This window comes from Lithobates pipiens, unplaced genomic scaffold (genome assembly GCF_037356315.1).
Source record: "Lithobates pipiens isolate NorthernLeopardFrog02 unplaced genomic scaffold, aLitPip1_a1.2 Scaffold_13, whole genome shotgun sequence".
In the NCBI taxonomy this organism is placed as follows: Eukaryota; Metazoa; Chordata; class Amphibia; order Anura; family Ranidae; genus Lithobates; species Lithobates pipiens.
The window spans coordinates 490,576,712-490,589,234 of record NW_027507718.1 but is presented as its reverse complement, the minus strand read 5'-3'; the positions used below and the strand labels follow the sequence as shown (position 1 = coordinate 490,589,234).

General features: G+C 41.3%; 1 protein-coding gene across 1 annotated transcript in view; it reads right to left on the bottom strand.

Annotated features, from left to right (window-relative positions):
* The window catches only part of SMOX (spermine oxidase), a 58,112-nt gene that overhangs the window by 21,055 nt on the left and 24,534 nt on the right, over window positions 1–12,523 (bottom strand). Inside the window, exon 4 of the mRNA XM_077478011.1 lies at window positions 6,216–6,389. Coding sequence (XP_077334137.1) covers window positions 6,216–6,389 — 174 coding nt within the window. The remainder of the gene's footprint in view (window positions 1–6,215; window positions 6,390–12,523) is intronic.

Below are 12,523 nucleotides of genomic sequence, written 5' to 3'. Positions count from 1 at the left end.
CCAACCAATAAAACAACGTGCAAGAAGGGATATACAGACATAACTAGTCACATTATGCAAAAACAATGGGCTAACTTTACGGTTTTGTTTATTTTTTTTTTAAGCACAAAACTGTTTTTTTCCCCCCAAAACAAAATTTCAAAAAATTGCTGCGCTAACATCGTGCAAGGTAAAAAGTTGTAATGACCGCCATTGTATTCTCTACGGTCTTTGCAAAAAATAAAAAAAATATATACAATTTTTTTATTAATAAATATACATATGTTTGGGGGTTCTATAATTTTCTAGCAAAAAATAAAAAAAAGATAAATTTGTACATGTAGGAGAGAAATGTCAGAATTGGCCTGAGTGGCAAGTGGTCAAAATATTAATTTTGTCAACCATCAGGTTTTTAACCTGTGGACCATTTAATCCCATAACCCAAACACCTGCTTTCTATTGCAGGCACCTGAAGGTGACAACATATTGTAGATCTTTTGTAGAAAGGCCTTGGGCCCCACCAAATTGGTAGTACTTTGTAATGCAGATAGCAAACTGTGGCTAGGTACTGGGTGAAGCCCACCCACTCCTTTACTACTGGTTGGGAAGGCCATTGATAACAGTGATGGGCCAATAGTAAAAAGGAGAAAACAGGCCAGAAACGCCAACCTCCAGCTCACCATTGTTCACTTCCGATAAGCCCACACCAGCCACTTAATCGTAGCTCTCCATTTCACTCTATTCACATAAATTGCAAAATCTTTGGCTCTTCCTCACCCATACTTGAAATGTGCTTCAAGGACAAAAGTGGTGGGATTCAACAAAAGTGGTGGGATTCAATCAGCCACTAATTTCAATCAGCCACTAATTTTACAGATCTAAAGGTCTGGGTCAATAAAATATCCCCTGTGGAGCTCCCATCTCAGAGCTTTAAGCAAAAAGGTGCAATCATCTTTCAAATAGGTTACATTACATTGTACGATGCAGTTTAGAGCAGCACCAATGTGAAAATCCATGGGAAACCATGTAGAATGAAGGGTGGGAGATAGGGTTTCATGCTTTTACACACTTGAATGCGTAATAAATAACAGTACACGGCATATTACAGGAAAATATAAGCCCCCCCTTTTTTCTCCTCATTTGGAACACTATACTAGAGCTATACAATGTAGAGGTTAATTCACCCCAATAGAAGTAACTCGAAAACAGATAAAGAAAAAATAAATAAATAATACACACACACACACACACACACACAATTTTAAGCATTGAAAAGAAAAGCCAGAAGGCCATGAACAAACCTGTGCACAGTGCAAATAACATGGATATTTGTTAAATTAGACATACTGTGTTGAGCTAAGCATATAGTAATGGATCAGCAAGCCGAAGGCATCATGAAATATTCAACGCGCCTTGCTGGAACAGTAAGAGGAAAAAAAAAAAAACCCCACACACACCACAATGTGCATCCAGTAGAGTAATTATATACACTTACACTCCGCTAAACTGCTTTATCATAGGCTGAAATGAAGATGAAAAATTAAAAATGACTCTGCCAGAAGTACAGAGTACACAAATGAATGGGTTCAAGCTTAAAGGCACAACAAAGCGAAAAGAAAAATATTCTCCAGTATGTTCAATGCAAAAAGAATAAAGACACCATAGTTGTTTAAGTACAGTACTTCTCTGTACATTTATAAGTAGAGATGAACCCTAACTAAATGATGACATTTAGTTTGCTTTGCGTGCCATCAATGGCTACATGGCTTTTTTTGGGGGGGCGGGTTCTAGAAATGGTAGATCTTAAGCCAGCCAGAGATGGGTTGAAAAATTTGGGGAAAAAAATGCTGCGCTAAAGAAATATCTCAACAATCAGTCTAAATATCTAAAGGCTGCGATTGATACGATGTGATACACACCTATAAAGCATACAAGTCAGGAATTTCAACCGCGCTCACAATTACAAAAATCGAAAAAAAAAAAAAATTAGATAGAGATCTATCTATCTATCTATCTATCTCTATATATATATCTCTCTCTAAAACCTATAACAGAATAATATGTATACACTATAACTAGTCAAAAATTATAATACAAAAACCCAACTAAGTGAATAGTAAAAATATACTCTATAACTCATATTTATAAAAAAATTGTGGATAGATAGATATATAAGCATAGATGGGTTGAACCTCAGCTGGTGCAGCAGGGAGCGAGATTCTACCCATCTATGGCCTGGCTGATTGTACCCAATTCAATTGTTGTAGAACTTGAGAAACCAGCATTTCTGATTTTTATATGGGATAGCCAGCAGCTATAGCCGCTAGCAATAACCACTGTTCTGGCATGGAAGGCTCCCAGCGTGCCCCCACCCGGAAAGAAATCACATCTTCTATGGCCTAAATGTCCTAAGTCACTGAAACAAGAGATCACTCCTCAATTGGGACATGTACAGCAATAAAAAGGGTAAGAACCTTTGGGTTTATGTCAGTTTTGTTTGTTTCAGGGTCTTTCAGAGGTCCACCCTGAATGACAAACAGGGAATTAGTCTTTTTGACTTTGTAGCAGTGGATCAGGGATAGACCAACAGCCCCAACCACAGCTCTAACATCATCCAGACCATTTGTTTTTGGTAACTGGACAGAGGTAGGGAAGAAGAAGAAGCAGAAGAAGAAAAAAAAAAAAAGTCCTTACTGCAGTGAAAGGCAAAAGCTAACTTCGGCAATAAGGGAAACCTGAACTCATCACAATTTTTCCCATGCAGAAAATGTTCCTTTCAGGATAAGGCCACCAGGACAGTCACACAACCCCACCACATGGGTGAAATTAGAGATTAATGTGTCAGTTTCAAAAGGTAGTTTCTGAAATACAGAGAACCAGATAGAGATCCTACAGAGTCAAAGGGGAATGGCGCTACATGGGAGAAAACCCGTACAAAGGTCTTACGTGTGAGAGGCCAACATTCTCAAAGACAACAATCAGGGAAGAAATCTGCTTAGAACCAAAGGCTGATCCAGCCCCAGCCTGATGAAGGAGAAGATTTGTACCTGGGGTAGAAGTCCAAAAACGTCCACCATGCAAAGTATGCCTTCCGTGTCCAATGATGGACCTTGCAGGAAGTGAACTTGGATTTTAGCATTGTAGGAATCACAGACTCAAAGATGCCCCTTTCCCTCAGATTTTGGGCTTCAACAGCCATACTGTTAAAGCTAGCGAGAATGAATGAAACATGATGACATGATGGCAAATTGCTCCTAGGGACAGATCGATCCTAATGATCTGACAGACTTTCTGACGGCACTTTCAGGAGTCTCACCAAGTCAGCATACTACATCTGCCTAGGCAAGTTGTGGAACAATGAGGATCACCAAAATGACCTCCATCTCGATCCATATGGATCCCTGTGAAGACATGGAAGACCGTTCCAGAAGAAGAAAGCGGCATAGATGAAGGTGTACTCATCCCATGGAGCCACAGCATCCACTGTTGCTGCTAGAGCAGTGGTTCTCAACCTCAGTCCACAAGTACCCCAACAGGCCATGTTTGCAGGTTTTCCTTCATCTTGCACAGGTGCTTTAAATCGGAGTCAATGGCTTGGCATTTTGGACAGCTATTTTATCCAAGAGAAATTACCAAAACATGGCTTGTTGGGGGTACGAGGACGGAGGTTGAGAACCATAGTTACCTGGAGACAAACCTGTCAAACTTGTTTCACCTGGAGTCCAAGTCGTGCTCATTTGGCATCCCTCACCTGCAACAAATGTCCTGGAACACCTTGGGATGAAGGGACCACTCGTGAATTCAGGAGCTGCCAGCTGAGAGAATCTGTCTGCCAATTATTAACGCCTGGAATTTACATGGCTCAAGGGCTGAAATGTGAAGTTCTGTTCAGGACAGGATATGAACTACCTCTTGCCATGGCAAAACTTCAGCCTCCCCAATTATTGAAGAATGCCAAATCTGTAGGGTTGTCCGACTATGTGGATCGGATGACCCTCCAAGTAGTATGGTCCAATGCTTCAAAGATGCCCAAAATTGCCCTAAGTTCCAGGATGTTGACTGAATGAAGAGACTGCCAAAGATCAACCCCCTCGCACTGACAGGGTGCCAAGTACTCCTCCCAAACCCTAACCAGCTGGCATCTGTCATATAAATACGCCAAGAGATAGGAAGGACTTCCAACTCCACAGCTGGATTCTTAAATGATTGAGAAAGGGACAACTGGGTCTCCAGTGCACAAACTAATCAATCTGTACAGAGTCCAGATCGACTTGTCCCACAAGGAGGGTCTTCTTGAAGTGGACATTGCGGAGTGGGGAGATACAATGCATAGTACTTAAGGGAGGGAACTACACAGCCTGCTCCCCAGGCTTTTCACTTTTCCAAGATAGGTGCTCTTGCCCCCAGTAACATCTTTGAGAATCCCAGTAAGAGTTGGTGTGCCTTAAAGGAATGCAGTTATCTGCAGTCCAGCACTTTAGCTCTAAGCATATGTACCGACAGGAGATAAGTGAGAAAGAAGACGTAAAGCCAGGACTTAGATTTAGAAAGGGCTTCCAACTGCTTATTGCTGGGTCCTGGAAGACAGGTGTCGTTTCTACCGTAATAGTAAGAACTCTACAGGCAACTTGTATTGTTCAGAATAAATTGAGATCCCCGTGTAAGCGGGAAATCCACCATCTTTCAGGTCAGGTGCTGGGCAGCTGCCTTGCTGCATTGTGAACACAGGAGGTTGACGGCTTGGCAGCATTCAGAGAGCACTTAGCATTTTCTCAATGAATGCAATGCATTCTGACTGGATGAGGTTGAGAGGCAGGGTGGTGACATCAAAATCTCCACCTCGTCCAATCAGAGAATGCACACTGCTCATCAGTTAAATCGCAGCGCAGTCACACCACATGGCTCTTTTTTTGCTTTGTACAAGATTTGTACACTTTATTCACACTGCGGTGAGATTCAGCCCAATGTCCTACAAAAAAAAAAAAGCAGCATGTCTGCATTTTACCACTGCGCCAAGCTGTGTTATAGTGTGAATGGGACACATAGCATATAGGAATGGCTTCCTGTGTGTCCCTGCCGCAACAGACATTTTGCCATACAGTAAAAAGTCTGTCAAAGCTTAGCGTGAAATGGTCCTTGAGAAAATGCAAAATGTTCTCTGAATGATGCCTGTTCCAAGTGAGTGACCTCCTGTGTTCAGTAAGCAGCAGTGCAGCCATTCAGCACAGGGCAAGGCACTGGGAAGCCAGAGGCAGCTTTCATTGGGATCTCACAGGTATGACACTAGTGCCACGTACACATGATTGGAAATTTGGCCAGCAAAAGACAGATGAGAGCTTTTTCTCAGAAAATGCGACAGTGTGTATGCTCCATCGGACTTTTGCTGGACGAATTTTGGCCAGCAAAAGATTGAGAGCATGGTCTAGATTTCAGTTTTTCAAGTTCCTATCCAAAAATGCGTTAGTGTGTATGCAATTCCGGCGTGCAAAAACTCATGCATGCTCAGATACGAGACGGAAGCTATTGAACTTTTTTTCTAGTCCTGTCGTACGTCACCGCGTTCTTGACGGTCGGAATTTGGTGTGACCGTGTATATGCAAGACATCTTGAGCGCAATCCCATCGGGAAAACCATCAGAGCTTTTTCCAACCAAAATTCTTATCGTGTGTATGCGGCATTACACTGGTCCAAGCTGGACCAATGTAACTATGTAAAAATGGCCATGCCTGCAATTCATCTTTAAAAGTTCTGCTAGCAGAGTACAGGGTTAATTATACCAAAAACATAACTGCTCAGCCCCCTTGACATTACATTGAATGCAAAAAAATAAAAATAAAATAAAACCCCCATCTTCAGTTTTGGAAAAAAAAAAGGCAAGCATAAATTAGCAATGACAGACCACCATGTTTCACCCAATCAGGGCTTAGTCTTAGTAATGGATGTTAATGCAATTTGGCAGCAAAAGTGGAAATGCACTTTAAATATCAAAACACCCATCCAGTTGTCTTTTTAAAGAAGACATTATTATTGTATATCACTGGGAAACTTTAACACAAAACGTGCCCCTTCAAACGGAGAGAATCTTATGGATTAAAAATTAACCATTGTTTCATAGACACCGATTTAAAATATAGGTTTCATTTTTGCAGTTTTTCAAAGCCTAGGTCCATTACACCAGTACAGCTTTACAGAAAATCACAAAGTCTTCAGGAAACAGACAAACAACATGGACTTACCTTTAAATATTGCTGTATCATGGCCAGCTTGAGGCTCTTTGTGGTCTCCGAGTCATCAGGATCGTCCTTGATGCGTTTCTGGACCACATCCCGGGTAAAGACGCCCACGCTGTTTTGACTTTCTGCGTTAACTGGTTTTCCATACTGAAAAAACTCCTGAGTCAGGTTATAGACCTGAAGAGAGAAAAGAGTTCATTAGTGACCATGGGTCATATTATTCACTATATATGGGGACCACATAGCCTCGAGTTTCTCTCTCTAGATATACATCTTTTAATCTTCCCAAGGTTCCCTTTCCCCCCATCCAAAGTAGTATGTCACCAGCACACCAAGGATCTCCAGAACCGGTCCAAAGCTTTATTCAGCGATCATAGTTACAAAAGCAACGTTTCAGAGACTCCCAGGATCCCTTCATCAGGCATGTGACCAGCCTGATGAAGGGGTCCTGAGGGAACCCAAAATGTCGTTTTTGTAACTATGATCATAGGCAGAGATCCAGAACATATGTAAACAAGGCAGATCACCGCTCTGTCAGTAGGCAATTGGTTCCGTGTTCCTGCAAAAGTAGGAACATGGATCAATGCCATCCTCCTGTTAAAAGCACCACCCACACAACATACAAGCACTGGCTAGGCACACAGTTAACCCCTTCCCAGACAGTGTCATTAGTACAGCAACTGCATATTTTTTAGTAGTGATCAATGCATTAGTGTCACTGGTCCCCAAAAAAGTGTAAGATAGTGTCCGATTTGTCTGCCGCAAATATCACAGTCCTACTGAGATATTTGAGATCTTTGATATATATTTGATACTGATAAGTTGCTGATTGCTGCCTTTACTAGAAAAAAATAAAAATAAAAAAATAGAGTACAAATGCATAAGTATATCCCATAGTTTGGTTTGTGCAAAAGGTATAGCGTCTACAAACTATATACACTTAATGTAATGTATTTTACCAAAAATATGTAGCAGAATACATATGGACCTAAATTTAGGCAGAAATTACAATTTTTTATTTTTTTTTGATTGGATAGGTTTTATAGTAGAAAGTAAAAAAAATTCTCTAAATTGTCAGTCTGTTTGCAGCACGAAAAATAAAACAGCATTGCTGATCAAATATCACCAAAAAGGAAGGTCTATTTGTGGGGGGGCATACATTTGGGTTAGGCAACTCAGTGCTGTATCGCAAAAAAAAAAAAAAAAAAAAAGTGGTTAATATTGAAAAAGCAAGAGTTAGAAGTGCATTGGCCATCATGCACAGCTGAAGATTTTGCATTCTTCAGTTTTAGTAAATCAAGCCCACCGTGTCTCTGGACATGCTTTAAAACCCCCAGACATGGGGACAGAAGTTTTTTTTTTTGGTTTGATTTTTTTTCTCTTAAAAAGGGAAGAATGGAACGTCATCCAAAATAGGAAGTTTTGCCCATTTGCCTCCCCCACCTTTTTTTGGACAGGTAAGTGTCCTTACATTAAAGTGGAAGTAAACTCCATCGTTTTCAGCCAAGGAAGCGGCCATCTTTGCCTCTGTTTAATCTTCAACTGCTATGGTGCTGCACATGTGATTTGTTATGACACCAGCCATTGGGTGGTTTGACAGTTTGGCTGAGAGCACAGCCAATGTGCAGTTAGCATTCCCAGCATGTTTTTTTTAAACTGTTTAAATCGATGGGTTTATTCCACTTTAAAAGTAAACAGCAACAGTAGCTGTAGCTTGCTGGATTCTACATTTTCTGGGGAGTAGACTGAAGTTCCTCTCCAACGGTTGAGATAACAAATTAGCCAAACAGGTCAAATATTGTTTTCAATGAGTTGGCCAACAAACTTGCATTGGGAGAAGGAACAGTAACAATACAACTATGGCTGCAAAGCAGAAACCACATTGTGATGAACACATCACCATTTTTCTAGGTAAAATATATTTCTAAACAACCCATGCAATCCATACATATGCAAAGAAGTCAACACAAATAACTTAATTTTATTACACAACTTAATTTCTGAAATGACACAGGGAACAAAGTATGCAACACATGAAAAAAGGGAAGTGCAAAAAGGCATGGAAAGCCGAGACACCAGTAATTAGAAAGCAAATGGCACTGCACATCACCCCGAAAACACCCCCATACCAACAGTAAAGCTGCTGGAATGGACCAAGTCAATCACCCGACTTCAATCCAATAGAAATCTATGGAAATATCTAAAGATCAGAGTTCATAGAAGAGGCCCACAGAACCTTGAAGATTTGACGACTGTTTAAGAATAGGCCAAAATCACATCTGAGCAATGCATGCGACTATTTTCTCCATACAGGAGGCATCTTAAAGCTTTCATTACCAACAGAGGATTTTGTACCAAGTATTAAATACATTTCAGTTAGTGTGTTCAATACTTTTACCCTGTGTCATTCCATTTTATTATTACACAATTTAAATTCTGAACCCATTTGTTTTGCCAACTTCATATGTATTGATTGTAAGGGTTGTTATAGACAGGTGGGGAAAATTTCATGTCAATATCGCCTTTAAAAATTTACCTAGAAAAATTGTGACATGTTCAATACTTATGTTAGCCACTGTATAGCTTAAAGCAGGGATATGCAATTAGCGGACCTCCAGCTGTTGCAAAACTATAAGTCCCATCATGCCTCTGCCTCTGGATGTCATGCTTGTGGCTGTCAGTCTTGCCATGCCTCATGGGACTTGTAGTTCTGCAACAGCTGGAGGTCTGCTAATTGCATATCCCTGGCTTAAAGCACTATTAAACACATTAAAAAAAGGAGTTGACTTCCATCAAACCGATCTCTTTCAATTAAAAAAAAGGAGAGAAGAAAAACGGTTCTGATAAGACGAATGGGTAAATCTTTATGGAAATGACTGGCAGGGAATAGGAGCGCCAGGGATTTGTGAAATCTTAGCGAGGCTGGCGAGAGCGAGCTGGCTCTGCTTCCACCTCACTACCCTCAGGGGAGATCTGTTAGGTGAACAGAAAAGTACATTTGTCTAACATGCAAGCTCAGGCCAGCCAAGTACAGCGAGCCATCTCTCCACTGAAATTATTCCGCAGCGAGAACAGGAAGAATCTCACGTGTCGTGTGCAGGAATTCATATGGCAAGCAAGGTCAAAATAAAATACATGTAACAAATGGAATAAAGGCTACTACTGAGGATCAGACGCTAAAGGTATATAGAAAATTTCTACATTCATGTCAAGATATCAAGTAACCTACCAATAAACATCCTTCACAGTGCTGACTATCGATACAAGGTCAAAGCCAATGGTTGCTAGACGTGCCCCTCCTTTGGCCATGGTGAATTTGCCTTCGGCTTCTGAATATTTTCAGCACCACGGATATCAGCACATGAATATTACTCAATGCTTGCTAGATCACTGGTTCTCATCACAGCCAAAAAGTAGGGGTAACCATTTACCTCAACACGTTTCCTAAATCTAACCTCTAAATCTGAAACTAATCCCTACTGCAGGCTCATCAGATCATGGAGATTTAAAAGGAGGAAGTCTAGTAAATAAATATTTGAAGCATTATTGGGTAGGACTACAAGATACCTCATCTAGATATCCATCCCTAATTTTGATCTTTGCTCTTGATGCTAAAAAGGTTGTGCAACAGACCTAGCCAGGACAGAGGCTGTTGGAGGGGACAGAATGCGAGCCTCTTGCGTTGCATTTATGGGCCCTGGCATTTGGGGGAACAGTGCTCTTTGTGAGCTGTATGCCTGGGGACCCCTGAGGTGGCATTACTTGGATTCAGAGCCATGTCCCCCCCCCCCTCCCAAGACAAACAGACTCTGGATATGCATTTGCCATATTAGAAAAAGTAACTGAATCACACTGTTGGGACACAAACTGTTAGATGTCATCAACTCCAGCCACCTGTCTGTTGTGTAAATGAGTCTAGTCTGGCTTGTAAGTATCCCACACATTGTTGTTTGCGCTAATTAACCCTGTGTTTAAGTTTATGGTAATGTGTATTGAATAGTCAGTGAGCTAGGAGAAAGTCTTACCTTGAAAAGTCCCATCTCTCAGACAACTAGTCTGGGTCAATGATCAGATAATTAGCTCTTGCTAATTAGGTTAGGTTTTAGTCATCCTACTGTATATATTTGTGGGAGATCTCAAATAAAAGGCTATTCCTGGTGCACTTCAAGACTGGTGTTGTCTAGTTCTTGGGGGTTCCTATAGCCAGATCCATTGGACTTGTGTTCCAGAACTTAGAAAGCGGTATACTGACGGAAGCACTCAAGCGGAGTGTGGGGGACATTCTGTCACAAGTTGCTTTAGCCAGAAGAGATTTCTTAGCTAGGCGCCATGGTCAGTGGTCCTCAAATGTGGACAGCCCTTGGGGCACATTGCTCGCAATGACAATTTCTCCCATTGATACTGATGGGTATAATTCCTCCCTGACACCAGCGATGGTGAACAATAGCTACTATTGAAAGCAAACAATGGGGCAAAACTTCTCCCATTGACAACAATGAGGTACAATTCCTCCTATTGACACCAACGATGAGGCAAATCCCCCCCCCCACCACGGGACACAGCTGTGGCAAGCCATTCATTCAGTGTGACATGTCCTGTGAGAGTTCTGCTGTTGATCTCCTTTCACCGCCCACCAAAACCTTGGCACCTGCACACCAGCCTGTGTCAGATCTCTCCTGCTGCTCCACTGATCTCTCCTCACCATACCAAAGCCAAGTATGACCAAGACAAATTGTGGAAGAATGCTGCATTCTTAGACCGCTACTAGGAGGTGAAGGCCAACATTGCATGCTTCACCCATATTGCCATTAAAAAAAAATAAAAAAGGGTGCAAGCAAGCGCATCTAAATACCCCCTTGCTCCCTGATCAATCCGACAGTCTCCCTGTGGATATATATCACTAGAGGAGGGGAATCAAGCAGCAGAGGAGAAAGGGATTGATCTTGGGAACCTTGAATGCCCTTCTGTCACAGCCCCACATGAATCCACTGAAAGAAGTTTTACAATTGGTAATAAATGGGGCCCAGGTTCCTTCCACTGACACCAAAGATGGGGCGCTATTCCTACCACTGATATCCAACCCTCAAGAATTGTTTTTACTTTCACTGACCATAGACTGGTCACCCCAAAGGCCACAGGAACTAGCCCTTTGATTAGAAAGTAAGAGGAGCCACGATTTATTTGATCACTGGTATAGCACTAAACACCTCACTCCAAATACACAGAACAGTTAGAGCTTTGGTGCATGAACTTCACCCAAAACATTCAAACAAAAAAAAGGTGCTGGAGAGCCATCAACTATGCTTTCTTCTCACTCACTGCATCAGCTACTGAACAACTAGTGTTAAAATGTTGGTTCTTATAGCAAGGATAATGAGCCTCTAATAGAGAAGTTACATGTAATTACACATAAAAAGTGATCACGGAATATGCCTATGGACCTAAAAAGGAAGATTTTCACGAAGGTAAGGGTACTTGCATTATGTACAGCCAAAGCTTGACAGGGGTGACTGACTGTTCAGAGAGCTGTGAGAACCGAGTGACTGGCAGTGCTTGATCGCTCGGTTCTCAGTGTTAGAGCCAGCGATTTTTATTATATCAACACAAGTTCTCAAGAAAGATCACTTATCCAGCACTTAGGGAAATATACTAATAAAGTGGAAAAGCAGCTGCTATAATATAAAACAAACATTTCTAACAAAGGGAAGCCATCAAAACTACAAATAAAATAAATTTAGATTTAAAAAAAAAAAAAAAAAAAAAAAAAAATTAATTCTTTCAAACTTCAGCAGCGCTAAGGTTTTCGCATAAAAAAAAAAAAAAAAATAATAATAGGTGGTCTGGAAATCCAACCGAAAACCAAAAACAAACAGTCTTTTGTATATAGCAGTTCATAAATGATTCATCAGCTGTTTTAAACGTTCGACTATGCCTACATTAGTGCTTATAATCCCTCTAGGAATCACACTCACCAGATTCAAGATCAGAGTCTCTCAGTATGTATGGAGTGGCTACGATCACTTCCAAACGAACCTCCATCCAATCTTCAGCTGACACGGAAACCAACAAACACTCACGTCCTCTGACTCACCAGGATCCAACCAGCTAGGAGTTTTCCACAATACTCGGGCAATTAAAGGAAAGAGGAAACCTCAGGTGTAAAACTTCAGATTGTGCAGTTTGTGTATCGGTCCAGGATAAGCAAAAGCCTGGGGAGCCTGTGGGGGATGGCCTCCCGAGCCTCACTGGAGAGCAGGGCAGACCCCTAAATTTACAATAAGGAAGCACACATGCAGGGGTTTGCTGTAAAT